Raw genomic sequence first — 22674 nt, forward strand, 5'->3', positions numbered from 1 at the left:
CTCAACTTTATAATAAGATATGAATCAGACAAGAAGCCTTGACAAAATCACAATTTCCGAAGCTATTTTTTATGTGGTCACAGGTGACAGGGTAATTCGAAGCTGTGACACTAAGCGTGACTTTGTCACGTGCTGCACGTGACGAAGCTAGTGTCGTATCTCTACAGTAGATCCATAAACGCATCCGTGGGATTTTGATCTGGCTTAGTCATATTTTTTTCATGGAGCACTAAACTTTACCGTGACAATCTGGAGAATTCTGGAGTACGACCATCGTGCATCCGCTTGCGGTGTGTTGGACATTGGATCTGATTGCCACAGATATGACGGTGTCTATCAATGCCTTTTCAACGAAACGTCCCCCGGGATTTTACACCTCATATGCATCTGTTGTGATCGATCGTGATCTTCAATATCCGTCATCCTACTAGTAGCGGTATACTAACGAGTATCACTTAAAGATTTTTCCGAATCGTTTTGTCTTCCAGCTTCTCTCGTATCACCGCGGTCCTCCCTGTATGTATCAAGCTGGTGTTCGATGGCACAAGTACTAAGTAAGTGAATGAATCTGCTCATCTCGCTGAATTGACACGAGTCATGTCGCCTATCTTTTGGGCCGTTTCGAATGGACATCGGGTTCGATTCTGCTGCTTCATGTGATCATATGACAGTGATCTGCCATGGCTGTCAGGATTGTCCGACATATGGAGATGGCGCACATACGCACAAACTCCGATGGGGGGACGACTGGGGGCGAATATGGCAATGTCAAATGTCAATGTTGCCGTTTCGCTAAAGTTCGCTAATCGATGCCAGGAATTGAAATTTCCCGCACACAAGGCTCTACATAGATGCATTTCGAATTCTCTTTGGAGCACTGCGCTTCTGTCCAAAAAAAACGCGTTGCCACCGAGTTTGAGAATTTGCAGGTTGTCCAGAAGTGCCAGGTTACCGCCATGTTGGCGTATTTCATAATTCCCACGGGCCATCTGCCGTGCATTTGCTACCAGCCACAACCTACTTCATTCAAGACCCAAAGGGCAAGAAACAGGCGAATAACGGCAACCGAGGAGCGTGTGGGTCACTCACTTCCAAGAAAACCCCAATTACGCTAGATGTGATTAACTTATATGGACTTCGCCGGGAGTCGGTAGATCTTCAACTTGTAAAACACGGGGATGTTTGCGTCACCGCATTTTACTATGATACAACAGGATACAGCCTATATGAGTTCTTTATTATCGGCTACTCTGTTTTGGAGTCGGAAACTTCCGCTGAGTGCAATCTGCAACAACACACTGACTCGGATTCATTCCTGGTGAGTTAGTCTCCAGTGCAGGCTGACCTGATACACACATGCTAGTCGTCGATGTATTGGTGAGTTGTACTATTTATTTGGGATGATCACCATCTGACTATATGTGAGACAAGGCCTTGATGTGATAGAACATCATTCGCCCCTGTGTTCCCTTTTGTCCTCGTATCTCTGCAGCCACTGGCCCATCATTGTTTCTATCCTGAACATAGCAATCTCTATCATTGCTGCCTCCTGGGCGCTAGCCGCCGACCGCCAATTTAGTCGCACGCAGACACGACTTGTTGATATGATCAATAGAAGATACGATTCTGTCGCGATTCAATCGATTTCACATACCAAGTACAATGTGCCTTGCATCAGGATGTATCTTACATTGTTTTTTTTCTTCGCATCGTCCCTCTCGCGTGAACTGAGGAGGACTGAGAGGTGAATATTTGAGGGGTCTGTACACTGCGGGCAAATTTCGCTGGTACGTTAAGGTTGTAGTAAGCGAAGCTCGACTGGGGTGCGATTCGGCGGATGCTACTACATATATGTACTAGTAGTCTCGAACCAGACGTTTACCGTTCCGGGACCAATCTTAGGGTTCTTCGTTCAGGGAAGCGCAGGGAAGCGTCAGCGGTGTTGTGAGTTATGTCTGTATTCGCGATAAGAAGTATGATTTAGTGTTTTTGACTCCCATGTGCCAGCTTGAACATCTTACATCTTTGTCCACTAGTACTATAGTACGGCGGATGTTTACAAGTACTAATACTCGCAGTCTGTGTGACGTGGCCGGTAAATTTCGTGAGTTCTCAGCGTGCACCAACCTATTGAATACAGCTTGGGACTAGACCGCCTAAACTTGAATTTGCCTGCACGTAGGCAAGTCGCGGTACAATTGGTCATGGGCTGAGGGGGTCCCGGCAGTGTATATCTGGGTCCGCACCTGCGCGCGGTGTCGAGCACCTATCGCCATTGGGCGATAGATCCCTCGTGAGACACGAGAACGAGGCTGGCACAACAATTGTTCAAAAAAGGCAGTCAACGTCGATCAGAATCTGCCACGTAGAAACTCAAATATACGGTTGCATTTCCAGTCAACTTGGCTATTGCAGTTGCCACTGCGATCTCAGATCATGATGGATGAATATCAATCCTTCAAAGGTCTCCGATAATGAGTATATGACTCTGGTATCCCCCCATCTTCCGAAGGCAGCTTTATAGGCTGCGCCTCCCTGTCGCCTTCGCAGCAACTTACTTGCATTAATATTATTACTACTCAGACTCCCCCAGCCAACTCCAGCCGTTATTTGTTGGCTTCTGTCCACGATCCTTACCCGCTCGCCACAAGCTTCTAATACTTTTGAACTTTTAACTCTTCTTCGAGCAGCTGTTCGCTAGCATGAGTTCATCATCGAGCTCCGTAGGTTGTCTGCTCCCTGCAGAAAATCTTCGCTGCATTCCTCTGAACCTCATTCAAATTCACGCCCTTACCATCCCCCCTGTTATCGAGCTCTTTTTCTGTGTGTTTTTGATTTCAATGACTTGGAGGTCGAGGAGGTGCGTCAGATTTCAGCTACAAGAGCCTCATCGAGATCAACATTTCTGCGCCGTCCCTCGCGACGGTACCCTTCATATCTATCACCAACTGTCACATTAATTTTCTAACGGCTTCACCTGTAGGGTGCACCTATTGCTGGCCGCAGATGGTGTTTTATATTTCATCCTGGCGCTGGTCGACCTTTTATCGCACGTAGCACCCGCTGCGCGGAATTCAGCCACCGCTTCGAACGCGGTTGAACTATTCCTTGGTATGTGACCATGTCCACTAGAGAACTTGAATGCTGAGATTCACTCTTCTAATGTTACAGGATCTGTCTCTTTTGTTCCTATGCTGTCATACACTTCATATCTAGTCTGGCTGAGTCGCAGGGAATTTGTCACCTACCTCCCTCACCGCCACCAACCTGTAGTCAGATATCTACTTACCGGTGCTGTTCCCGTGATTGTGGCGATCAATTTCGCGGCATCGCTCGGAATTTCTATTCGTAAGAGATTCGATTTATTCCTGTTGTTCTTGACTGATGTGCCTTCAGGGAATTTATCTTTATCGCATGCCCAAATCATGATCGATTTCAACAACAAGAGTGAATCAGTATGGCTAAGTCTCGGACAGCTGTCACTCGGAACATATACAACCTTTCAATGTTTTACTGCATTCCTCGCTCTGTACCGGCTATTTTTAGCCTTTTTCGATCAGCAGCGCATCGACATCAAGCAGTCCGACGAGCGCCACTTTTTCAATGGCACTGGATGGATCACTGTAGGAATCAAGCTGGGAGCTATCGAGTCCATCGTTGGATTTACATCCGGCGGCTTAGCTGTTCCGCTGTCCAGAAGACTCCTACGACTGATTGGCAGGCTTTGCATCATTATTGGCTCATTGAAGGGGTGGGTTTTCTGCAGCACAATGTTGCGCAATTCGCTAATATTCAATGCACAGAATGGATGAAAATGAAAACTTTGAGCTCCTCAATAAGGAGTTGGTCTTATGGCGTCGCGGCAAGCCTGTATCGAACTCCCATTCTCTCATAGCCAATCGACGCATGAGCATACGGACCTCACAATTCTCAGACCTGTCTCGCGAGTCTTCTATAATTGAAAAAGATGTGGAAAGGGGCAAGAAAGATCGACGTGTAACAGCACACGATGAAGGTGGCGAGGCGCCGATCTTGCACATTCGCCTTTCTGCACTCTCTACTCCCAAGCAAGTTATGCATGCGGATGACTCGAGGAGACAATCTGGCCGGAACATATCCGCAGAAGCGCTTGCATCCCGTATTGTTGCTCGCCTCTCAAAGAGCAACACACAGCGCCAGTCTGCGAAGCCTATCTTCGACGACATGAGCTTCGTCCTTGACCTCACTCCCAACTCGCCCCCCGGTGTTACTGACAAGTACCCCGGGTCCAAGCTCGGTCAAGGATACGAGGATCACAAGAAAGAGCTTCCAGTTGTTGGGATCCCACGCCAGCCAAGCATGCGTCATGACACTGCACAGCCATCTGGCGATGAGGACGGAGCTTCTGAAACTGTAATCACCTATGCCAGCGATTTCGTGGAACGAAAACCCATACCTCCGCCTGTATCCATCCCGCAGCCCGCGCTTGCGCGCACGGAAGGACCCACGTCACCATGGACAAAACTTGCACCACAACAGAGCGGCAATTATCCAGTGCAGTTTCCCGTAGCACCCACACGGGCAGGAGTCACCATTTATTCCCCAACTGCACAAATGGATGGCGAGAGCTGGGACACACCGCAGCAACGCCAGAGACAGCTGTCATCTCTTCACTTGTTTGATCGTGCAAGCCAAGTCCATGATGATACTGTGCATTCTTCACAGTGGTCAACTATTGCGCGTTCCCAATCGCCTGCGAGCGTACGAATTCATAACGGTGGAACGGTAATCAGTCCAGGATACACGTTTGCCTGTCCTGACGACGTGATGTCCCGGTCGAGCGAAGAGACCTTACGTGACGACCAGCACGGATTTACAGGACCAGCAGGACCACGTATCCAGACAGCGTTCAACAGAGAACAAGCTTTGCGGAGACTGAATGGGGAAGTAGGTCCATGAGACTTCAGACGCAGTTGAGTTCAGGAGCGAAGATAGTGTTTGGACCAGACGGTGACTTCTTCCTTATACCTACGTTCAGCACCCCAACAAGACAATAATTTGATTTTTAAAAAAAGAAGAAAAACTACCTTCAGAATCGGATGGCTTTCATGTATCATTACTTGCTTTACCCCTCCGTAACAATGTTTCAAACCTGTATTGATCAAAGGGGTTGTTATGGATAAAAGGCAGAAGCCAGCATCATTAGATAAGACTGTGGGTACAAGAATCATGTAGCGCAGCACTAGCTAGTTCTGCTCGAAACAATCAGTTTGTGATAACGGGATTTGGGGCTTGACGACGTACCTCTGGTATCCTAAATATCGTTATTTCCTGGTCATCAAGGTCAGGTAAATTCAGACTAATGAAACCGATACAGCATACCTGTTGCTTGAAGTACCGCCGATTCTCCTCATCAATGAGCACGAGATTCAGGTAGTAACGCGTGCTGAACTTCTTGTTCACTTCACGGAACGTTGGTGTAAGATCAAAGCCACCGAGGAACAGTCGAATAGGAATGGTTTCCCCTAAGGGCTGGTCAGCAATAAGCGAAGGAACCTATCTGTACGCGCCCACCTCTAACAGGAGCGCCATCCATGATTTCAAACTTCGTGATTGTTTCGCTCTCGTTGTACTGATTTGGCGGGGAACCAGTTGTCTCGCGTCGTATTATAGAAAGCTCCATATGCTTGATTTTGATACGAACAAGCAGAAAATATATCTTGCCAACAATCACGTCCTTTAGGTGATACCTGACGTTCTGGTCAGCACATCTGGTCCATTGTATAACATAATATAACACACTTTGACTTGTTGTATTCAAACTCAATGTGTAAACAATCTTCAATGCCGACCTCCATCTTGATGGAATTGTTACTGTCTGGAGGCATGCGGTATGAGTGCACCCAGATGTCTCTCTCCTTCGCAACATCCGCCATTCGCCTTACAACAGATACTCGTATAAAGTAACTTTAGAAAAAGGTCAATTGACATCTGCATGGCAGAAGAGATACCGCACCGTAGCTTGACATTGATGCCCTGGTAACTCTCGAATTGCTTCTCGACATTCTTGAAGAGGAAGTCGAAAGTCTGCGCTTGACGCAGGTCCCCAGGCGAGGCCAGTTCTTGAGATAATGATAAGAATTCATGATGGTGCCCTCGATCGTAGAACAGCTCTGGAACCAAACGGCAATGAGATGCTCAGGAACCATGGCGGATATGTGAACGCCCACCGATGCTGCCAACGAACTCAACCTTGATGCCCTCATGGGTCATTCGCTTTCCATCACGAACACGAATGGTAACCTGCAGCTGCGTGAGCACCTTGAATGTAATAAATCCGGCTAGATGCAACATATACCTGGCCTGCTACTGAGTCTCCGTCATAGTAAACTGGACACGAAGCTGTGCGGTCCTTGTCAGTTTTAATGTCCACTTGCTTCCGTAGCTCCTCTCCCTCTAATTTGATGTCGACATCAACGGGGGATGCGAAAAAGTATGCCATTGACTGGGAAGTTCGGGGAGGAGGAAGTCACGAATATTTACTGCCTCGACTTGAACCACAAACAGACTAATGCTTAGCTATAGGTAGCAGAGCTAGATTACCAAAAGTTGGTGTCAGTCGGGCGCTGAAGGGGAAGAGTTTGGTCGTCCAAGCCGTTCGCGTTAGGCACAGTGACGAGGTTACAGCATACAAGCCACTGTGCAATTGCTTCCAAATAAGGCATGTTGTTCCCATGATCATATAGACCCCTCTTTTAGTGGGTCTTAGTAAATACACAGCAACACGTCGAACAGCTTTGTACAGCACTTTCACTTTTCCTTCCTTACTTTTTCCACCATGTCCGACTTTGAAGGCGACTTCGATGATGAGCTCCTTGAACTTGCCGGTGCAACTGAGAAAAAGCGCAAACACCAAGCATCAAGTTCCAGGGCTTCAGCAGCCAAGAAGCGCAGAACGGAGTGAGCCTTCTTCTTGATCCGGCTCACTACTGTGCTCATTACAAATCTCGGGGAACGATAGAATCTCAGATGACAGTGACGCAGAGGATGAGCCGGAGAGCGAAGAGGAATTGGAAGTTAAGTACCCGCTGGAGGGCAAGTACACAGATGAGTCGGACAGGGAGCGGTGAGTTCCAGTCGAACTCAAATTCAAGTGTAATTTTGACACCGCCCCAACCTATTCTTAATTACTAGGCTACTATCTATGCCTGAGATTGACAGAGAAGAAATTCTTGCTGGGCGGCAAGAGGAGTTGATGCGAATCCAAGACAAGCGAAAGCTGCATGAGATGCTTCAAGCACAGTCAGGAGATCCTGAGAGTGTTTCGAAAGCTGCAAAACGTACTCAGAGCGCTTTATGGTGCAGACGGCCTCTGATGATATTGTTTTGCAGGTCAACGTACTACCCGAGGCGCTACAAAAGAGAAGTCTCGCACACTTGATGAACTCAAGGCTAGGCGAAAAGCAAAGGATGAGAAGAAGCGTGTGCGTATGCTGACCATCAGTATACTCACGTCTCTTATATTACAAGCAGACGAAGACACACTCCCCCAAGAGAGATCGGTCCTCCTCACCCAATGACATGGACATGTCTTCGGGTGAAGAAGAGGATGGTCAAATAACGCGCTATGAAGAGGAAGAAGAGAAGGACAGAAAATTATTTTCAAAGCAGCCTGATCCCTCGGACGAGGCATCATCGCTCGAGGACCTCATGGGGTGCAGATTAACGCGGGACAAGCTTGCGAAGTACTGCATGGCTCCCTGGTTTGAGGACTATGTGAAGGGTGAGTGCTACAGTTGTCTATAATATGTGCTTTATGCTAACGACCGAAGGTGGCTGGGTTCGGTATCTCGTGGGCCAAGACGAGAAAAATGAGCCACAGTACAGGATTTGTGAGATACAAAGTGAGTGTCAGGAACCAGGCCGTGAATGTTTTGTCCTTATTTGAGCCAGACCTCGGAGTAAATCTCACGAAGCCATACAAGATTAACGACATCACAGTGAACCAGACGCTTGAGTTGAAGCATGGCAAGTCGCTCAAGGCGTTCAATATGGATAAAGTGTCAAATGCTCCGTTCACACAGGTATGTTTTCCGTTGCTATTGGCGGTTGCATTCACTTTACCGTGATCTAGCGAGAATTCGAGCGTCTAGGAAAAGTGTGTTTCGCAGACGACGTCAAGTTACCATCCAAGCGTGCGCTTGAGAAAAAGATTGCGCAGATGTCTAAGTTGATCACACAACCCGTGACAGAAGTATGACCTTCAATTGCCTTTTCAACATCTCAGTGCTGAACCGGGCCTAGAGCGACATCACCGCTATGTTGGCACGGAAAAGCCAGCTATCGAATTTGCCATCTGGTGCATCCCTCACGTTGCAGCGTTCACGACTTATGCAGGCCAAGACCCTTGCAATTCGGCGACAGGACTATGACGAAGTTGCTGAAATTGACGCCAAGCTGGCAGAGCTGCCCGTGGTAGCTACTCCTGCTCGAAATGGAGGCGAGGAGTCGCTGAACGACAAACTCGCGAAAGTGAACGAGCGCAATCGCAAGGCTAATTTAGAGGCAGTGCGCAAGGCAGAAATGTTGGATGCCGAACGGAAACGAAGGGAACGCAAGATGAATGCCTCGGGCACCGCGACCCCAGCGGACCCGAGTGCAAGATTGAAAACTGTTCCGAGGTTGTTCAACGACACAATATCAAGGTTTGTACTCACACTATTATGGTCGATGTCACTTGGTCATCTGTCTTGCCCCTGATTGCATCATGCTTCGCTTCTCTGGCCATCAACTTCAAATCCGAATGGAACATCATATAGATCTGGAACACCGAATATAAATGGGACGGGTACGCCTACACTGCAGGCCCATGAGGCCGCCGGCGGGCGATCAATATCGCCCCTCCCACCTTTAGCATTGTCTGACCCGCGAACAGGCGCGAAAAAAGACAAGAGCCTTGAAGTGTCTGTCATCGAATCGATAGAGGTCGATCTTGGAGATTTCTAGATTTGTGTCAAGTTTCGTTGGATTGTAATCGTCTTGATTTCGGGACTATCTTGGTTGTAAATATTATTGTTCAAATTATAGGCTCCAAAAAGAAACCATTGCATCAAACAGCGAACAATAGATTCCGCTATTATGTACATATCACGTGAGACACGACACGTGTGGATGAGATTGCAGGATTGCGCACGGTCCAATTAAACTTCCGTTTTCGGACGATCATCTTCGACTAAGTGGTGGTCTTCGCATTTGCCTTGGTCGTTCTTGCCATCATCCTTGCTCGCTGTCGTCCATGATGACGGGCTCTCCAGCCTCACTTGAATCGTTGAGCTCACCCTCTCCATCGCCACCACCCCAAGAGGATTCGGGCGCCGGCTTGGATGCCGAGTCCGAGCTATCAGAACTTACAGACGACGAGCTCGTCCAGGAGTCTCAGTCGCCCAAAAAGAAGACCAAGACATTCATTGACGGAGATGTTGAAGACGGCTCACGTCGTCGGCAACCCCGTCGCGGAGGAAGAAAAAAGCGTGGAGGCCTGGTCCCTGCCCCGATGTGGGACTGGGCATACAAATCGAAGAACTCCAACTCCAATTCAAATACGAAGAGCGAAGGAAGCGCGACACCTGGGATTGAGGAAGAGGAAGAAGAAGAGATGGCTGGCCCTCCTCGAGCCATGGAAGAGGAAGAGGATGACGAGAATGAGGATGACCCGAGAGACGACCTCGACGGCGACAGCCCCGACGGCGATGTCGACGCCGACGAGCCTCTTGAAGATGTTGGCGTCAATGTGAACGGACTTGCGCAAGATTACGACGATGAGGATGGTGCTGCTGAGCCGCACAACTCCACTTCCAATTCGGCGGTGGACGAGGAACCAGAGCCCTATGCCTCTGACGAGGACGAGCCGGCACTTGTCCCTCCAAAGCGCCGTGGACTCCTTGCCCTACCAGACGGGTCACACGAAGGAGATACCGATGGAGATGATGATGACAGTTTTCCCGTCCCAATTGAAAACGACACCGAATCTGAGGACAATGACGGACTGCCAGATGCGGGCATGGACATAGACATGGATAATGAGGCAGAGCCATCCTCAGCACCAGTCAAGGCGGTCACAACTGTTCCATTGATTCCCATTGATATTACAGCTCCACCGCCAGCGTCCGTCGCGCCCATCGCAGCTGCGGCTGCCTCACACTCAATCATGGCAGGGTCAACAGTAATTCACCCGCCATCTCCTACTCCGTCTGCGTCTTCTGTGTCTAGGTCCCGCTCACCCTCCTCTTCGCGTTCTCCGTCACCCAAACCTGAGAACGGTAAGCCGCAGCGTAAGAGCAAACGAGGCAAGAAAGATAAGGATGAAGACGGCGACGCTACGACATTAACAGCTCCAGACGCTGAATCTGCTCTCCATGAAGCGGAGGTGGAGGATGAATTAGACATGGAAATGGAATTGGATTTGCAGCCCGCCCACCGTGCTGAAGCTCTAGATGTGCTTGCGACTATTGAGTTGAAATTTGCACTGTTGCGGGAGAAGGTGTATGTCGAAAAAATGGAGGGACTTGCTTGGGAGGAGACATTGGTATCAGATGGTGCGTATCTTTGTCTGCTTAATACTCGTCCATGCTGATGACCTACTTTAGGAACTCACCCAGAGCTCATACATCTACAGGCTGAATTGAACAAACGTCGTGATAAACGTCTCGCTCTTGCTTGCAGGAAGCGTGTTTATGAGGTTGTCTCCGCTAACAAACGGCGGAGGACAAACGAAGACGCGGTTTGGAGTTGGTGGAAGGTGCGTTTTATGCGCGTATTGTCAAATACCCTCTACTTACATCGTGTTTGATGGCTTGACTTAGGTCGCACGAGATGATCTGCAAACAGAGATGATTGCGGAGACTAACCGTAAACGCCGTAAATTGGAGCGCGAGCGCAGAGCTATCGAGAGACCTCCACCACGTAGGATTATTTTCTCTGTCTTGTGTTTGTACAGTTCACGAATATGCTGTTCGCAGTGCGCCGCATTCCCAACGCAATCCCGGATCCACCTCCCGCACCCACCATTCGTCAAATTGCACAAATATTGCCTCTCACAACTTCCCGACGCCACATGCTGGCGACTGCATATCCCGACTTGAACGCCCTGCCTGCTACAGATGCGGCTGCAGATCTCGATTATCTGCATCAGCATCGTATGATGAATAATGCACGTATGGTCATGGGTCCCATGTATGGCGCACCTTCCATGGATGCTCTAGCGTTCCATGGTGGCCCAGATGTACGCATGCCACCCCCACCCCCGCCACCTGTATTCCAACAACCCAACCAGGGGTACCCATTGGGTGCACCAGGACGCCTACAGCGGTTACCCTCTGGACCTGCCCCAGCACAGTATGATGGCCTCCCTCCTCCCGCATACGGCCCGGGAATGCCGCCGCCACCTCCTCATCCAGAGCAACAATTCCTGAATGCAGCACTCCAGGATACAACGCGATTTGGAATGCCCAAACCAGCGGGTGGGATGGATTGGAACGCAGGAGCGGAAGGTCGACGCCGTGAGGAAGAACTGGATCGTGAGCACCACCATCGACACCCGCACCACGCGCATGCTCCACCACATCACCATGTTGGCGGTCACCACCATCACCGTCACCACCACCACGTTGTGCATCACCACCACCCGCCCGAGCCGCAGCCGCAGCCGCAACCGCAACCGCAGCCAGACATGATTAACCTTAAGCAGCAGCACTGGAATAAGCACGGGAGCCGTCCGTCATCAACTCATCCACCTTATGAAGAACGCGACCGGCCTGTTGCTACGCCATTTGTATTGGCGCCGTCGCATAATAGTATTGCAGGCTCGACCTCGGGTCCTGGATTGTCAGGCGGGCCTGCGCCGTCGCCTAGGCATGCCTGGATGCATCAGGATGACCGGGAGCGCCCACCCCCATTCCAAGCTCCACCAGACCGCTACCACTCCCCTGGACCTCATCGATACACAGGACCTTCGTCGAGTCATCCTCCGCATCAACAATCTGCCCTATCCCGTCAAAACTCATCGGGAGTTTCCCCGCCTCGTGCCCGACCCCTCCCTCCCAGTCCGTCATCAATACCGCACGCCGGATTGCGGTCGCCGTCACGATTTGAGCCTCATGCGTCTACAACCAGTAGCCCAGTAGCGAAGCCCCGACGACCACCTTCTCCACCTCCAATGTCTTCGTCAAAGCTTGGTATGCCGCCTATGGCATCTGGGTTTTCTCCTCGCCTCGCGGGTCCAGGAGCACCCCCTAGAGAGATTGAGGGCGGCATGAATGGTGTCGCATCGTTATTTGGTGGGGGGAGCAGAACTGCTTCCCCTCGTATTTCATACTCGCCAGCTACTCAAGGTCCACGACCTGCCCCGTCGAAGGTAAATGCTATGCAAATAGTAGATGGACCCTGATTTTATACGTATACTTCTCCTTTCATCTTGTTTACTTACAACTATATCATCTTGTTGGGTGCCGTACATACTGCATTTCTTTTTCTTTTTCACAGTAATTATGCCACGGAAACCTGGAACTTTGTATGTTTTCTTGAGTCTTGAATACATATTACAAAGGCCAGGATAGGTTTCGTGATTAATGTATTTATGGATCTTTCACTGCCCACTTGCAATCGCAATTGTGAGGAAAGCATCGGCCGAGGTGTACATACTGGAGATATATAAGATCAGCTAACGTTGAACTAGGGAGTCGTGACTCAGACTCAGAAGGTTGAAATGTCCAACGACCCCCCATCTCCCGCATCCTCACCACTTTCTTACCTTGAACTCGTAAAGATATGCGACAATTTTCGCCTCCCACCTAACCATGGTTCTGTTGATATCTTTCAGAAGCCATCCGATGTGGATTCCTTCGTCCCGTGGACACTCTCACAATCGGCAGGAAGTCCTGCCGTTGGGCTCTTGAGGCTTGACGTAGTAGGTCTCCTTCAAAAGGAGAAACCTGGGACGTGGATCATTCCAGAACCTCAGGCGGGGTGTCGCGTCAGCTTTGATCCGTCAGTCAACACTCCAAAGAAGCGCACTGCAGTGCTGAAAGAGCTTTGTGAGCGCTGGCGCGACACTGGCGTATTTCCTGCGAGCATCGGACCACGGAAATGGCGGAACGAGATGTACCCTGTGTACAGAAATCCCTTGGGGAAGCACGAGCACTATCCTGAGGACGATTCCGACGAGGGGCTTGGAAACTACGCCTTTGAGATGGAGCGCGCTGCGTGTGCTCTTTTCGGTGTCGTGACGTATGGCATACATATGACTATCTATCAAGGGATAGCGAGCAGCCCACAAGTGAAGATTTGGGTACCAACGCGGGCTAAGACGAAGCAGACGTGAGTTTGTTCGGCTCATTTTCATGAAGTGCATAGTTGAAGGGTCACATTAGGTGGCCGAGCTGGTTGGATAATAGTATTGGTGGCGGGATACCCAGTGGCATGCCTATCTTTGAAAGCCTTGTCAAGGAGTGCGAGGAAGAGGCCAGCATGGAAGCAGACATCGTGAGGAATCATGCAAAACCCGTCGGGGCGATCAGTTATTTCTTCAGGTATTTGTCTGCCATGTTTTTGGGTGAATTGCAAAGTATAATCATGGGATGATTGCAGGAATAGAATGAACTTCTTGCAACCAGAGGTCGAGTAAGTGCTATCTGACTCTCTGTGCGTGGATCTTAACGACACGCTCTAGATATGTTTACGATCTTGGGGTGCCACATGATGCTGCGTTCCAGCCCTGCCCATCAGACGGTGAGGTGGAGTCTTTTGATGTACGTCTATGTGTCTCTATTTCTCGACCGCGCCAAACGATCCTATCGGATAGTTACTATCGCTGGATGAAGTGATACCAAAGTTGCGGCAGGGACTCTTCAAGCCCAATTGCGCTGCCGGTGAGTGCTAATGCAAATGGCCTACAGATTTTGGATTGAATCGACCCACAGTCCTCATCGACTTTTTTGTTCGACATGGCCACTTGACGCCTGATGATGAACCCGATTATATGGAAATCATCACGAGATTACACGGCAGATTTGAATATGAAAGATGGTGCCAACAGATGTGATGGACAAAATTTTGTCGTGTCATTACAGATACTTGTACTTGTGCGTTGCTGTAAAGCTGGGAATGCGTTTGCGCATTGTATTCATTAAACGGAGGCGTATAACAATCGTTCATGATTGTTTAAACCCCCGCGCTCCCTTGAAGGTCTGTAGTTAGTGTTTGTCAGTGATTTTGATTGATTGACGTTGTTCAAAATTCTTCTCATCCCCTTCAGTCTTTGCAGCAGCTCCAAACTGCGAGGGGAATCTGGCTTCAGCAGCAAATTAATGAGTCTACGTCTGGTCACTGATTTATGCAGGCGCTACTCTCCGTCAACTAACACTTAATCGCGCAAGTGTTCATGGTGCAATAATTCCGGATTTTAAAAGCTTCGGCATCGTGGTTTCGGTAACGTTCTGATGCGTTTCATCAACATATCTCATGGAACGGACCTATGGAACGGGGCGATGCATTGAAATATGCAACTTCTGAGATCGAAGGTGTACGGGGAACCTTATCCAGAAGAAGACCTTCGTGATGCTACTCAGTCGTGCGCCAGCAGAATGCGCTCGACAGGCATAGATCTCAGGGCCGAAAAGAATGCACGACTTTACATCATATCTCACAGATGAGGGGAAGAACGAGCCAAGTTTGACAGACAGCAGTCACAGCACAAAAGGTTGGAATCCGGTCGGCGAAGGCTATGAAAAGCTGAACAAGTTTTGCCATATTGCGGAGCGAACGCGCAGCGACTCGAGTTTACCTGGTCAGACAGTTTTCAAATACAGATCCAGCAGTGCAAAACTCCAGTGGACCGGTTCCACGTCAAACTAGTATGTGCCTCGTACGTCTGAATTACAACCCTTTGGCGGTCATGCAGGCTGACCGCTGGTTCACTAGAAGGTTAATGCTGCTAAATTTCGAATTGCTCAACCGTGCGGTTGCACGGTAGGGTAAACGATAGAATTCATAGACGAGGGACGAGCACTACATATATCAAATACAAGCGTCAAGCGTCAAGCGCTTAGCGCTCACTAACATCATACGTGCCTTGGCGGACACCTTCCCAGTGTACGAATTCCCAATGATCTGCTCCAGCGTCGAGCGAATGACCCTTGCGAGTTCAGGACACATCGGCACCCTGACGTTCAATAGCCTTTGGACACCCCACATGAAAACAAGGAACGAGAGCGGTAAGCACCAGCCAGACAAGTAAGCACTCCGACTCTACGAACAATGGAAGCTATCAAGTTTGGCGGAAGCCCTGGTCAGATTTACACGTGGACACTCGCCTTCCTGACAAACACAGCACAAAATGCCGTATACACGATGTGCTTTCCACCTTCGTCACACATCGGCACCTTGAGTTGGATGAAGTGCGCCAGCTAAGGTATACGGTGACACGGCGAGCCTCATCACGAATAGTGACTTCTCCATCATCTTGTATTTCATCAGCGCACCTTTCAAAGACCTCCGTGCCACCACAGACTAAAATGAAAAAAACAAAAGTGATTTGTTCACGTATTTCACGTGATGTTTCTGTTTTCGTATTCTAAGGTGGACCGTGTGCATGATGATGATGGCTGGCACGACACCATCAATATTATCGGCACAGACGGTGACCACTGAGCTATCGAGGCTACACAAGGAGCAGGTTATCTTGGGGGCAGCACTTGCCACAACAGTCTGTGGCCCGGGAGGACCCACATCTTATACTCAGTCCAAAAACGTTTACTTCGAACACTCAACCAATGGTCACGGCAGATAACCTGAATCTCGACGTGCTCGAGTTAATTTTTGCATTCATCTCCGGAAATGATCTCGTCGCTGTTTCGTCTGTCAGCAAGTCGTTCCTCGCTGGCGTTATTCCGTGTTTGTATGCCACGGTCTCTTTCACCGCAAAGCATGCTAAACGATATAGGCCCGGAGGAGGGGTAGGTCAAACATTCGTGAAAGAGCGTTTTTCTCACAACAATGCATCAGACAATATCACCATTCCTCACCCTTCGCAATCACCCCGATCTAGCTGTGCATGTTCGTCATGTCAACATACATTGTGCACCATTCATCGCGGTTGGACAAGTGCACCCAAACTTCCTTTCGGAAACAGCAGATGCGCTGCAGATTTGCAAAAACTTGTTATCATTTGTATGTGGCCCAAGGATCCTCCCAGCCCTGCTCGGCTCCCTGCAGGGGAAGGAACGCTTGCAGGATGTGCACATTTATGCCGCATTTACAACAACGCAAGGGGAGATGCTGCAAAAAATGACAACACTACGTAGCTTGACTCTGGACTACCCGACCTGGAATGTTATAGATTCGCTGACGAGATGGGCACATTCGCTGCAGCGGACACTTGCGCACCTCACGATCTTTGTACGTTACTTTCGCTTGTTTTCAACAATTCACTGAGGTTGTTTAGATGTCTCAAGAAGTTAATGGCGTATTTTTGGAAGCCTTGCTCCCGCTACTGCCTCGTCTTCGTGGGCTGCACGTCGTTGGATGTTCAAAGGCTCCTCACACAGCGGTCATTAAAGCTACCACAACGCACACCCCATCATTGAAAGCGCTTTCTTTCACGATATTCGTGCGTCTTTTCTTGATTAGATTTCTTTGGCCCTCACTTATTTTCGGCAGGAAAATACCCCTCCGTCGAACCTTTTCTGCCTGCCTACCATCACCTTACCCAACCTGCGGCATCTCGCCATTGACGTGCGCCCGACGTCTGATGCAACGGCTGCGATAATGCCATCGCTCTTTAATTCACTAACCTCCCTGTCTACACTTTTGCTCAAGTTTGCGGACCGTCAGCTCCCCATATGGAGCTCTGTTATTGATGGCATTGCTCCGCCCAACGCTGTCACAATGCCGTTGAAACGTCTTGCTCTCATGGACTGTTCAGTCTCAATCGACACGGTTAGAAAGCTGAGCTCGAGGTGCAAAGATTTGGAAATGCTGGAAATACCGCTGCCAATCAAAGACATTGTACGTTTTCTTCTTCTTCTATTCCAAACCGATCATCACATGTGTCATTCCAGCAAGCATTTACTACAGCAATATCAAGTTTGAAAGAGTTGCACACTTTGACCGATGTTGGCGATGCCCACGCAAGCCACGGCCCGCGTGCGAGCTTGACAAGGAACGACGCGAGATTCATGATGGAGTCGTGTGTGAGTTTAAAGACGATAGTGAGTGATGGGCGGATGTGGACGGTGAGTTCTCGCATTCTCCTTTGGCCGCATCCTGTGCCATCGCGCATTGAGCTGACTATACTACAGGGACGTCCGGATTTTTTCCTCGGTGTGACGGTCACGCCCCAGCGATACAAGGCCAACACCACACAACATTGGTTCTCACCTTTAAAAACGGATTCGAGTTAATTGTCGCTGTTCATCATGCTGAGATCAGAGAAGAATCGATGCATATAATCTACGACATACTGATAATTGATGTAGACTGCTAAAGTAATTCGATTGAGTGTTGCGGGAGTTGAGCTGCCGAGCATTAATGCACGCTTAGCGGCGTTTCTCTCTCTTCCAGCACTTAACGTTGATGAATCGTCCCGAAGTACATCGTTGCTCTCCCACCACACGGTCACCTTGACTACTTACTGCACAGGCTTATCAAGATACTCGCAGAGCGCGCCAGCTTCCCTCGCGGCGCCCTCACTTTGATAAGATTTCTGTGTCCAAGTCGGAGGGGCAGAGTTGGCAGTTCGCGAAGGACACACTTGAGGGACAAGGTTGGTTACTATGGAGTATCAGAGGTGCAACAGATCCGCCGTTGCATGAATGTCTTCTTCTGTTTCTACTTTTTTGCCCAACAAACCACCTACAATCACTATCACTCGCACAATGCGGAGGTGAGTCATTTCCTTCGCGAACCATGACAGGGGAGCTACTGTCTTTAAGCTTTGGTGCCAGCTTCCAGCGTCAAGTCGGCATGAAGACGAGTTTGTCTTGTTATTTGCACTTTCATTCTCTGCACCCACTGTGTATTGTACTATATATAGCCCCATCACATGTTGTCGGTTTCCTGAGCCCGTTGATTCCCCAGTGGGCTGCAAGGTCGCCACGATGCCACAGGTATTCGATTGTTTCCCCCCTTGCCTCCGCGTAACTTCGCTGCGTTCACTGTTACGACTCAAGTCTGCTATTTAAGTGGTAGATGTTGTGGTCCGTTGACACACCGCTCGCACCTTCGTTAAAATACTTGTATTGGAATTTGGCCCAGACTTTTCGGGAAGCGGAGCAACATCACTAGCGCTTCCCAGAGGAATTCGATGTCAGTGTCTGGTTCGAGACTGTGATGTTAGCCGAAGACAGAAGAGAACAGACTCATTGAATGTAACTATATTTTATATGCAAATTCTTCCCTCTAATCCTATAAGGGGCCCATGGACGGATAGCAGCTACGCTCTTAGTTTCTTATCTTCCTCAAATGTGTCTTTGACCTGCAAAACGCAGTCAAAATCAACTTACCTGAAGGACAGGTGACACCTACTTTCTGGAAGAACACGTCGTCAGTCAGTACTCGCATGCCTACAGCTGCGAGTGCCTTCGATACAACCAAACAGGCGTCATGGGATGCTTCGGAACGTGCAGCTTCCGTGAATCCTGGTGTATGATTCCCGCCGGCTGGAATGGTTGGGATGGCTTGAGCAAAACGTTAGTGTCTTGCTCGTTGGTTCGGAACCTGCTACTTACAAAAACTAGAGTGAAGACTAGGCATCACTGGCGAACAATTAGCAAAGGTTGCCTACCACCCGGTCATGGAGGTTGACACACAGTATGATATCTTCCCCTTGTGGGTCCGAAACGTCAACTCTATCGCACTTTCTGGATGAGCGACATACTCACGAAATCAGTAGAAGCATTCTTCATACCCCATTCGTAGTCGATGCAACCATAGCGCTTCAGAACGACATCAGCAAGCTCGTCGCCTGACATAATATTCAGTACCAAGCCACTGCACGCCGTGATTTCATACCAAGTGCTTTGTTTTGCCTGATTTCGTTGCCTACCGATCCGATCGTGACTTGAACTTTGCATCCAGATGCGAGTGCAGCAGCTCTGTGACGAATAGAGGTGATGCCGCTTAATCGATTGAAAATGTTGATGTTGAAAGACTGACTCAAAGCAGGAAATGACGCGCTTCCTAGTATCTTCCACCTCTGATGTCGTGGGAGCACGGACTAAACACCTGTATTTGTGATTAGAGTGGTCGAAGCAGGAATTCCTGAGATCGACTTACTGCATTATAGCGTGGTCCGGGATGACTAGGTTTTCAAAGATTATCTTCCAAGCGTTTCTACGGAGACAATGAAAATCTCACTGTTTGGACCCCAATCCTTTCCTTCAAATATGGCGTGCACGCGATGAGTAGGTTTGATCTGTTGACGAAGAAGGGAAACGTTATTGTATGCAAGGACGGCCGCATCAAGTGCATTTAGTCCCTCCCAGGGGCTTAACCCGGCGTGAGCGCTTCAAATGAGAAGAATAAGAATGAGATACCACAACTCGATAGAGAGTATGAAAGATGCTCACGTATGACCTTGATACTCCACCGTGATGCGAGAGATAGCCAAGCAACCAGACAGACTAATAGAGTGGCGAGGGCCAGGTGCGGGATGGCTCCTTCAAAGCATGTTGAGTAACCTTGGTCGTCTGATCTGGACCACCAGTAGAGAAACTGACATGAAGCACACATCCATCTCATCATAAGCCCCCTTTTCACACAGTATGACCTTGCCAGACCCACCCTCTTCGGCTGCCTCGAGTGTTATCCCGAAGCCGACTATCACAAATGCAGACACCAACGCACCAGGTGTACCCAGCAGAACTACCTTTCCATCGATATTCAGCCTCTCCATAGCAGCCTTAGCTGCAAGAGCTACCGCCACTCCAGATATCCCAATAAGATTGCGTCCACAAGCGTGTCCGATCCCAGGAAGCGCATCCATCTCAGAGTTGACACCCAAAACGTGCCCTCCTTGTCCATGGGTGTAGGTAGCCACCCACGCAGTCTCAAGATGATAATTCTTGGTCACTGCAAAACCATGTTTTTCCATAAATGCAGTATATGCATCGTGGGCATATCTGTGATGATGGCTCTGAGTGTTTGCGCATAGCTACATAGTGGCGTGCGATGAAATCCAACATACCTTTCTTCGTACTTCAGCTCTGGATGCCCTTTCGAAAATGCATCAATATAAGATGCGTTGAGAAAAAAGAGAAGTACCGCTCCAAGGGTTGATTACCATGAATATCGAGACTTAAAGCCCTCAGCTCGCTGCTCAGTCCATCAAGGGTCGTGTCAATCACGTTCAGCATGTCAGGCCTGTATACCTGGCCCTCCTGCTTCGGTGGTCTAATATCTGGATCATCTTCTGGTCGCCAAACTATGTCAGACATGGCGAGAGTAGAAAGAGCGATTGACTGGCACTATTCGGTAGGCAAACTTCATCATGATCGGGTCATTGCCGAATACTGTATCACGCAAGCCAATCAACATGATGCGAACCGTCTAGTGACTACGATGTCTGGCGCCTGCATTGGACGAGTGTTCACATTGCTGGGCTCATTATATTGGTGGATCTATGGTAGGGGCATCTAGGGGCATGCACATGATCATATCCTTTTCAATGACGGTTCAGCTGCAGTCTACTAGTAAAGGAACGACTATCTTCATTCTATCAACTTGGTCTGACTACGGGAGACTGTCACGGTGGCCAAACGCGTGTCTCTTCTCGCCTTTCTACTCAGATGGCAAGCTGCTCCGACTCGTACAGTCAGCGCGCAAGTGGTATCTGCACTGGCGCGTATCACTAGTACTTGGGACTGGTACCTTGAGCCTTCGCGCCGTCCACCAAGACGTGATGAATCATAGAGTTTGTCCACATTAAACTCAAAATTCGTCCCTTATGTTTGGTAGGCATGCCAATAGTATCGAGGAGTGGATTGTGAAGGAAAACATGGAAACTATGGAATTGTAAGTACTATGCGCTTCCTATAACGTCGATGACTTGACAAATTTACTATCAAGATCTGACTAGGCGTGTCTCCAACGATCAAGGACGAGCCTTTTGGTTACTTTTAGTGTCAAGTGAGTGGCATTGTGGGTCGGTCTCCTTATACCTAAACCCTTTGCCTAGCCAGGACAGTATATAGCAGAACCATGGCCCTGGCTCCTTCACTTGCCTGTGAGCGATGACATGGCTACTAGCCTCTAGCTACTACTGATGTACTTATAGCGTGAACTTCATTGGTTCCATGTTGAGCCTGGAGCGGGACATTCATTTGCAGACGCATCTTCTAGGAGATGTCAAAGCACACATAGCAAAAGGAACAATCCAAAGATCGTCTAACAATCCAAATGATCGACGAAATACCTAAGAATGGGATGAGCGAAGTGGAGGTTGCCTATGCGGTGTCGTCTTCGTTTGGTGCTGGAATTGAAACAGTCAAGTTTCAACTTTTCGAGGCTGCATCAGTCTGTCACTTATCAAGACTGCAGCGACATTAAGTACCTTCTTCCGTGCATTGCGTGTCTTCGTACCCGATAAACTAACTTTATGTCGTAGGCGATAGTCGTGACGATCTACTTCACCCATGTCATGAGGAAGGCACAGTCCGAGCTAGACAATGTCGTCGGGACCGATCGTATCCCAGAGTTCCATGACGAAAAAGGCCTTCCGTACACCAATGCGCTCATAAACGGGACCCTGCGGTGGCGGTCGCTGTGCTAGGGAAAACGCCACATGCTCTCACAGGACGAATACCAGGGCATGTGAGCCACCTCGCGACCTATTGACGATTTTCACCCACTTGGCATAGGGTTTAATTGCCTGTCAGATCGCACCATACTCACGGAAGATACGTCATCAAGGGGATGCGACTATATTTCCTGACCCGGGTAATTTCAGCCCCGGGCGCTTCCTCGAAAATATTGACGCGCGACTTCTGGCCTTTGGCCTACCATTTGGGTGGGGGAGAAGAATTTTTACGCTTGCGTCAATCGATATCAACGTCCATTGGCACGCAGGTTGATGAATAAAGTCACAGGTCCCGGCATGCCTCTTGTCTCTAAACTTCATCGATGTTTCCCATATCCTCTGGGCATTTGGTATCACCCCTGCTATCGACGTCACTGGAGCGAAAAATTTACCGGACACGTAAAACTATACCAACGGATTCAATTCCGTTCGGTCGGCTTTGACTGCGCGGTCGCTCCACACAGCGCCAAAGTCGCCGAATTGAACATGGAGTACGAGGGGGCACAGAGCAGCATATCTGGTTCGCAGCGGTGAACTCGTTGCCGGGTTTTGCTTCAGTGATTTTGAAAAACTTCTCTTGCTGACACGATGTATACAAATGAAATACAGGAAATGTAGATGCTTTGGATGCCTGAGACGGCTGTACTAAGGGGCGCATGCAGATCAACACATGGGTACAAGTATCCATCCCTCAGCGGTGTCTGCCACCATCTCTCGACACGGGCTCTGTCTCCTCATTTCCCAGTTGCACCAGGGCACACATGCACCGTCGGAGAATCATTAGAACCGCAGATAGAACACTTCATGTTTCTCCTCGCTGCAACAGGAGCAACCTGCAATGACAT

At 49.2% G+C, this 22674-nt stretch overlaps 8 protein-coding genes across 8 annotated transcripts; 6 read left to right on the forward strand and 2 right to left on the reverse strand.

The window, feature by feature from the left end:
• Positions 1-249: 249 nt before the first annotated feature.
• On the forward strand, positions 250-2286 carry DEU56DRAFT_901642 (uncharacterized protein; the record flags this gene model as incomplete). The annotated part of the gene is made up of 7 exons (XM_041356559.1): positions 250-774; positions 930-1318; positions 1364-1377; positions 1493-1657; positions 1861-1944; positions 2037-2104; positions 2183-2286. The coding sequence occupies exons 1-7, from the start codon at positions 681-683 to the stop codon at positions 2284-2286; spliced, it is 918 nt and encodes a 305-aa protein (XP_041208078.1). The 5' UTR covers positions 250-680.
• Positions 2287-2416: 130 nt separating this feature from the next.
• Positions 2417-5118, forward strand: DEU56DRAFT_806035 (uncharacterized protein). Its single transcript, XM_041353321.1, has 5 exons — positions 2417-2860; positions 2984-3111; positions 3172-3348; positions 3397-3751; positions 3804-5118. The coding sequence occupies exons 1-5, from the start codon at positions 2703-2705 to the stop codon at positions 4936-4938; spliced, it is 1953 nt and encodes a 650-aa protein (XP_041208079.1). The 5' UTR covers positions 2417-2702; the 3' UTR covers positions 4939-5118.
• DEU56DRAFT_806036 (vacuolar protein sorting-associated protein 26-domain-containing protein) lies at positions 5119-6660 on the reverse strand. The gene is made up of 8 exons (XM_041353322.1): positions 6338-6660; positions 6210-6282; positions 5996-6152; positions 5782-5946; positions 5554-5729; positions 5362-5504; positions 5284-5310; positions 5119-5231 (listed from the first exon to the last, which is right to left on the reverse strand). Exons 1-8 carry the CDS (start codon positions 6479-6481, stop codon positions 5226-5228), a joined length of 891 nt encoding a protein of 296 aa, XP_041208080.1. The 5' UTR covers positions 6482-6660; the 3' UTR covers positions 5119-5225.
• A 111-nt stretch (positions 6661-6771) lies between these two features.
• DEU56DRAFT_806048 (uncharacterized protein) lies at positions 6772-9080 on the forward strand. The gene is made up of 10 exons (XM_041353323.1): positions 6772-6939; positions 7001-7105; positions 7174-7319; positions 7372-7463; positions 7513-7762; positions 7812-7883; positions 7933-8063; positions 8114-8233; positions 8284-8684; positions 8799-9080. The coding sequence occupies exons 1-10, from the start codon at positions 6818-6820 to the stop codon at positions 8983-8985; spliced, it is 1626 nt and encodes a 541-aa protein (XP_041208081.1). The 5' UTR covers positions 6772-6817; the 3' UTR covers positions 8986-9080.
• A 74-nt stretch (positions 9081-9154) lies between these two features.
• DEU56DRAFT_364281 (Sds3-like-domain-containing protein) lies at positions 9155-12583 on the forward strand. The gene is made up of 4 exons (XM_041345871.1): positions 9155-10574; positions 10626-10777; positions 10842-10941; positions 10998-12583. Exons 1-4 carry the CDS (start codon positions 9275-9277, stop codon positions 12422-12424), a joined length of 2979 nt encoding a protein of 992 aa, XP_041208082.1. The 5' UTR covers positions 9155-9274; the 3' UTR covers positions 12425-12583.
• DEU56DRAFT_364286 (NUDIX hydrolase domain-like protein) lies at positions 12584-14119 on the forward strand. Its single transcript, XM_041345872.1, has 6 exons — positions 12584-13353; positions 13407-13565; positions 13624-13656; positions 13706-13784; positions 13838-13904; positions 13956-14119. The coding sequence occupies exons 1-6, from the start codon at positions 12743-12745 to the stop codon at positions 14075-14077; spliced, it is 1071 nt and encodes a 356-aa protein (XP_041208083.1). The 5' UTR covers positions 12584-12742; the 3' UTR covers positions 14078-14119.
• A 1687-nt stretch (positions 14120-15806) lies between these two features.
• DEU56DRAFT_737355 (uncharacterized protein) lies at positions 15807-17435 on the forward strand (the record flags this gene model as incomplete). Its single annotated transcript, XM_041348578.1, has 5 exons — positions 15807-15989; positions 16039-16431; positions 16478-16642; positions 16693-17040; positions 17094-17435. 5 exons carry the CDS (start codon positions 15807-15809, stop codon positions 17433-17435), a joined length of 1431 nt encoding a protein of 476 aa, XP_041208084.1.
• A 579-nt stretch (positions 17436-18014) lies between these two features.
• Positions 18015-20833, reverse strand: DEU56DRAFT_806055 (uncharacterized protein). The gene is made up of 15 exons (XM_041353324.1): positions 20567-20833; positions 20315-20514; positions 20219-20246; positions 19879-20153; positions 19752-19824; positions 19602-19691; positions 19390-19538; positions 19309-19333; positions 19189-19257; positions 19045-19127; positions 18915-18997; positions 18843-18858; positions 18762-18788; positions 18559-18710; positions 18015-18508 (listed from the first exon to the last, which is right to left on the reverse strand). The coding sequence occupies exons 2-15, from the start codon at positions 20466-20468 to the stop codon at positions 18467-18469; spliced, it is 1266 nt and encodes a 421-aa protein (XP_041208085.1). The 5' UTR covers positions 20469-20514; positions 20567-20833; the 3' UTR covers positions 18015-18466.
• Between the last annotated feature and the right edge of the window lie 1841 nt (positions 20834-22674).

This window comes from Suillus clintonianus (assembly GCF_016758775.1).
Source record: "Suillus clintonianus strain FC179 chromosome Unknown DEU56scaffold_39, whole genome shotgun sequence".
In the NCBI taxonomy this organism is placed as follows: domain Eukaryota; kingdom Fungi; phylum Basidiomycota; class Agaricomycetes; order Boletales; family Suillaceae; genus Suillus; species Suillus clintonianus.

Coding starts and splice junctions, on each gene's coding strand:
- DEU56DRAFT_806035 (XM_041353321.1), top strand. CDS start 2,703: ATGAGTTCATCATCGAGCTCCGTAGGTTGTCTGCTCCCTGCAGAAAAT. Junction 3,112..3,171: donor CGCGGTTGAACTATTCCTTG/GTATGTGACCAT, acceptor CTAATGTTACAG/GATCTGTCTCTTTTGTTCCT. Junction 3,752..3,803: donor ATTATTGGCTCATTGAAGGG/GTGGGTTTTCTG, acceptor TTCAATGCACAG/AATGGATGAAAATGAAAACT.
- DEU56DRAFT_806036 (XM_041353322.1), bottom strand. CDS start 6,481: ATGGCATACTTTTTCGCATCCCCCGTTGATGTCGACATCAAATTAGAG. Junction 5,947..5,995: donor GGCATCAATGTCAAGCTACG/GTGCGGTATCTC, acceptor CTTTTTCTAAAG/TTACTTTATACGAGTATCTG. Junction 5,311..5,361: donor GGCGGTACTTCAAGCAACAG/GTATGCTGTATC, acceptor CTTGATGACCAG/GAAATAACGATATTTAGGAT.
- DEU56DRAFT_806048 (XM_041353323.1), top strand. CDS start 6,818: ATGTCCGACTTTGAAGGCGACTTCGATGATGAGCTCCTTGAACTTGCC. Junction 7,464..7,512: donor CAAAGGATGAGAAGAAGCGT/GTGCGTATGCTG, acceptor TATTACAAGCAG/ACGAAGACACACTCCCCCAA. Junction 7,763..7,811: donor GTTTGAGGACTATGTGAAGG/GTGAGTGCTACA, acceptor TAACGACCGAAG/GTGGCTGGGTTCGGTATCTC.
- DEU56DRAFT_364281 (XM_041345871.1), top strand. CDS start 9,275: ATGATGACGGGCTCTCCAGCCTCACTTGAATCGTTGAGCTCACCCTCT. Junction 10,575..10,625: donor GGAGACATTGGTATCAGATG/GTGCGTATCTTT, acceptor GACCTACTTTAG/GAACTCACCCAGAGCTCATA. Junction 10,942..10,997: donor TATCGAGAGACCTCCACCAC/GTAGGATTATTT, acceptor TGCTGTTCGCAG/TGCGCCGCATTCCCAACGCA.
- DEU56DRAFT_364286 (XM_041345872.1), top strand. CDS start 12,743: ATGTCCAACGACCCCCCATCTCCCGCATCCTCACCACTTTCTTACCTT. Junction 13,354..13,406: donor CGGGCTAAGACGAAGCAGAC/GTGAGTTTGTTC, acceptor GGGTCACATTAG/GTGGCCGAGCTGGTTGGATA. Junction 13,566..13,623: donor GCGATCAGTTATTTCTTCAG/GTATTTGTCTGC, acceptor GGATGATTGCAG/GAATAGAATGAACTTCTTGC.
- DEU56DRAFT_806055 (XM_041353324.1), bottom strand. CDS start 20,468: ATGTCTGACATAGTTTGGCGACCAGAAGATGATCCAGATATTAGACCA. Junction 19,334..19,389: donor AAAGGATTGGGGTCCAAACA/GTGAGATTTTCA, acceptor TTGAAAACCTAG/TCATCCCGGACCACGCTATA. Junction 19,258..19,308: donor CCGGACCACGCTATAATGCA/GTAAGTCGATCT, acceptor TCACAAATACAG/GTGTTTAGTCCGTGCTCCCA.